At 46.6% G+C, this 3,629-nt stretch overlaps 1 protein-coding gene and 1 long non-coding RNA gene across 3 annotated transcripts in view; one reads left to right on the top strand and one right to left on the bottom strand.

The window, feature by feature from the left end:
- The window catches only part of LOC107990150 (uncharacterized), a 7,388-nt gene continuing 3,759 nt past the window's right edge, over positions 1-3,629 (bottom strand). Inside the window, exons 2-6 of one of the 2 annotated variants that reach the window (XM_025053408.1) lie at positions 3,422-3,565; positions 1,417-1,513; positions 509-662; positions 298-437; positions 1-35 (exon numbers count right to left, since the gene is read on the bottom strand). In XM_025053408.1, coding sequence (XP_024909176.1) covers positions 34-35; positions 298-437; positions 509-662; positions 1,417-1,513; positions 3,422-3,565 — 537 coding nt within the window. In that variant the 3' untranslated portion in view covers positions 1-33. The remainder of the gene's footprint in view (positions 36-297; positions 438-508; positions 663-1,416; positions 1,514-3,421; positions 3,566-3,629) is intronic. The other variant, XM_017042271.2, reaches the window with a different exon arrangement.
- LOC103398442 (uncharacterized) overlaps positions 669-3,629 on the top strand; it is a 13,018-nt gene continuing 10,057 nt past the window's right edge. The window contains exon 1 of the long non-coding RNA XR_003048959.1: positions 669-1,397. This is a non-coding gene — a long non-coding RNA (uncharacterized LOC103398442). The remainder of the gene's footprint in view (positions 1,398-3,629) is intronic.

The raw sequence follows: 3,629 nt of genomic DNA, 5'->3' as shown, positions 1-3,629 counted from the left end.
AATATTTTCCCGCGAAAGAGATGTAAAATGAGCTCCTGGAAAAGAGTGACAACTGTTAACTTAGTTACAGTTGGTTGGTTACAGGCAAATGATTAGTTACTGGTAACCTGGCTACATTTGGTTAGTTACTGTTAACTTGGTAACAGTTGGTTAGCTACTGGTAAACTGAGCTACATTTGGTTAGTTACTGGTGACCTGGTTACAGTTCATGAGTGTAGTTGTGAACATTTTATTTATCCCAGGAGTCTAAACCAGTGGTTACCACGGTGACAGTGGTTGTTACAGTGTCAGACTCACAGGTTAGCAGGAGCAGAGTGCTGCAGACGATCAGTGCCAGAACAGAGATTCCACTGAGAGGTGTGGATGACGAATTACTGCCCAAGGGTGTAGGTTTGACCTCTTCCTCTGGGGTCTTCTCAGGATGTTTACACTTGTTACTGTAACAACACAGACAACAGGTAAACAACGACAGATACACAACAACAGCCCTGGCCTGGCTCACACTCACAGCTGTTTCTGGAGGTACTGCTGACTGGACTGGCAGGCCTTGGTCTGGATCTGTGCTGCCACCATTTGGCTCTGAGCAGCATCTTTCAAACTGTCACAGGACTTGGTCTCATGGGCCATCTGGGTCAGGTTCTGCTGCAGATCATCGATGTGCTCTTTGGACAGTAGGACAGATCTCAGGTCAGGTCAGATGATGTAGGTCATTCAGTTCACAGCCAACAGAACCATGTGACTGTGTTTAAAAGATATCAGAGACTTTCAGAGAGGATCCGACTGGTTCACTGACTGATTTACTGACTAGTTTACTGGCTGGTGACTGTCCTGATGTTGTGGCTTTGTGGAATGAAAGTTCTTCAGCATAGTAACAGTTGCTTAGGATGCGTGTGCGCAGGGAAGTGGAAACAGTTCAGATCTGCAGCTGCTTTTACTTATAAGGAAACACCCAGTTTGATTGGAATGATTGGAATGACATGATGATTGGCTGCCAGCACACTCACGCAGACACACAGACGCACACAGACTCACACAGTGTAAAAACAGTAACTACAGTGTTTTGATTACAGTACATTCCTCCATCATTGATTCTACTGTTTGTCCATCAGGTGGCGATGTGAAATGTCAGTGTGTAAAACACACTGTGTTAACTTTGCTCAGAAGGATTAAAACCATAGTGTAGAGCTCCCTCTTGTGTTAGTGCTACTCTTATATCTTCTCCATCCAGCAGGAAGTCACCTTCAGTTCAGGATTTCCCATCAGGCCTCTGTTTCTGCACCAACTGTTGCTCAACAATCTTATCAGAGGAAATTCATCAAGAATGTTCTTTTACCCTTTTAAACTTTTCCACACTGTAAGAAATACCAACATGACAATGTCTGTGTGTGTGTGTGTGTGTTTGTGTGTGTGTGTTACCTTCCTTCAGCTCCAGTTGGTTGGTCAAATTGATCTGTGCCTGGTGCAGCTGCTCCAGGTTCTCCTGTAGAACACTGATGTTGGTGTTGAGGAGGAGCTGCAGGATGAATCAACAGGTCGTCCGTCAGTCACAACAACAACAAACACTTCCATTCATTCGTCCTCTATGATGAGATAGATTTACCAGACAGTTGGGGGCAGTAATGACATTCACAAGATTCAAATGAGTTGGTAAACCAGAGAAGAATAAGACGAGAGGACGTTGACATTGTTACCAAACCTGACGGATCCAGACTGAACAGGACTGTTCCAAGCTGTCGGTTCTGCAGACTGTTTCTGGAACATTCCTTTGTTCTAACACTGCAGTTATACTTGGACCAGTTCTGCTTTTGATCAGGACTGTGCTGATACTGAATTGATGTCACAGAACTGATCCATGTCTTCCTGATCTCCACAAACATTCATGGATCATTTTTCTAAAAATAGTTCCTGCATTACCACTACCTCAAGGATCTGGAATGTCCTTCAGGGAAGAGAAGAGAACATGAAGAGCTGACAGTCATCGATTGAATGTTTCATAGGCTGATCCACAAGTCAGCTGATCTGCTGTCAAGGACGCTCTGACTCTGACTCGCTGCAAAAGACTAGGTCACATGGGGGATGTGGGGTGGGTGGGTGGGTGGGGATTTCTTACCAAGGAAAAGAGATGGAGAGGGGAAGGGAGGAGTGGAACAGAAGTGGAGAAATGAGTCAGGATAAAGCACCAGAGGAAGAGGGGAGGGAGGGAAGAAGGAGGAGGAGGAGGAGGAGGAGGGAGAGGAGGAGGGAGAGGAGGGAAACAGTCAGTTTTTCCAACCAACAACTGTGAGGATGTGTATGTGGAAAAAACATGAAGTAAAAGAACGGAGCTGCTGCTGAGGAGAGGGGGATGTGAGGGGCTAAAGGAGGAGTAGAGGGTAGAGAGAGATGGGGAGAGACAGAGGTGTGAGGAGAGAGAGATAGTGGTGAAGGGAGAGGGGGGGGAAAGAAGAGTGGGGCTAGAGGGTGGTAGGAAACAAAGGAGGAAAAGGAAAATGTGGGAGAAAAGGGGTTAAGGAATAAGAGTAGAGAAGGACGGGGAGATGAAACGGGAGGAAATATGAAGGAGTGGTAGGAGAGAGGGAATGCAAGAAGGAGAGAGGGAAGATAATGGATTAAAGGGGTGGAGAGAAAAGGGAAGGAGAGCAAGATACACCACAGGTGTAGGAAAGAAAGGAGGTACGGTCAGAGGAGAGAATGAGGAGGGAGCAGGGAAGGGGGGAAGAGTCGGGGAGGTGAGGGAAAAAAGTAGGGGAGAGGAAAAAAGGTGGGATAGGGAATGAGTGACAAAAGGAGAAGATTGGAGTGAGGAGAACAGGTAGGAGTCAAGGACACAGGAGACAGGAATCAAGGTGGCAGAAGGGGAGAAGAAAGAAGAGATATGTGGGAGGAAGGGAGGAGAGAAAGGTGAGGAGAGGTCACTTCAAGTCAAACTGAAGTTTGTTTTCACTTTCACTTCACTGGAAAAACACAACTGGACCAGGATTAGAACTGAACCTGGACTAGAAGTGGATTTTGAGTTAGAAGTCATTCACTATGCAGCGGTTGTTAGCATCACAGTAACAGTAGATCAGTAGAGTTCAGTGTAATATTACAAATATTAAAACCAAAAAAAAAAAAACATTTTGAAGAAGCTAACATTGATGGTATCTAAAAGTTGGCCCAGAATTTGTACAACCGATTATCAGTGTGGCAACTGTTAGCATCTGGTAGTACAAAGCTAAAGCTGGCGTATGTAACGACTGTTAGCATGTTGTAGGTGTTAAAAGGTGTCCGCGATGAGGCTACTTTTAGCCTCACTCGGATGTAGCTAGAGGTGGCGCTACATTGTTGCCGAACAAACATATCTGAAGCCGTGACCAAAAACAGGTTGAATCTGAAAGTTCTGGTTCTGGTTCTGGTTCTACAGCTTCATCCTGACACTCACATTCTCCTGCTGACACTGGTCCACTGAGTGGTTGGCAGCAGTCAGGCTCAGCAGCAGCAGCTGGTTCTCCTCCTTCAGACGCTCCTGCTTCTCACGCTCCTTCTCCACTCTCTCCTCCAGGGCCACGCGGTCGTCCCTCCACACCACCTTAGCTCCCTCCATCTTCTCCCGCATCTCCTGCAGCTCCGCCCGACACTCGGCCGAGCCC

This window comes from Cynoglossus semilaevis, chromosome 2, assembly GCF_000523025.1.
Source record: "Cynoglossus semilaevis isolate Cse_v1.0 chromosome 2, Cse_v1.0, whole genome shotgun sequence".
Lineage (NCBI taxonomy): Eukaryota > Metazoa > Chordata > Actinopteri > Pleuronectiformes > Cynoglossidae > Cynoglossus > Cynoglossus semilaevis.
The sequence above is the reverse complement of the archived record's forward strand: the minus strand, read 5'-3'. Positions and strand labels throughout refer to the sequence as shown.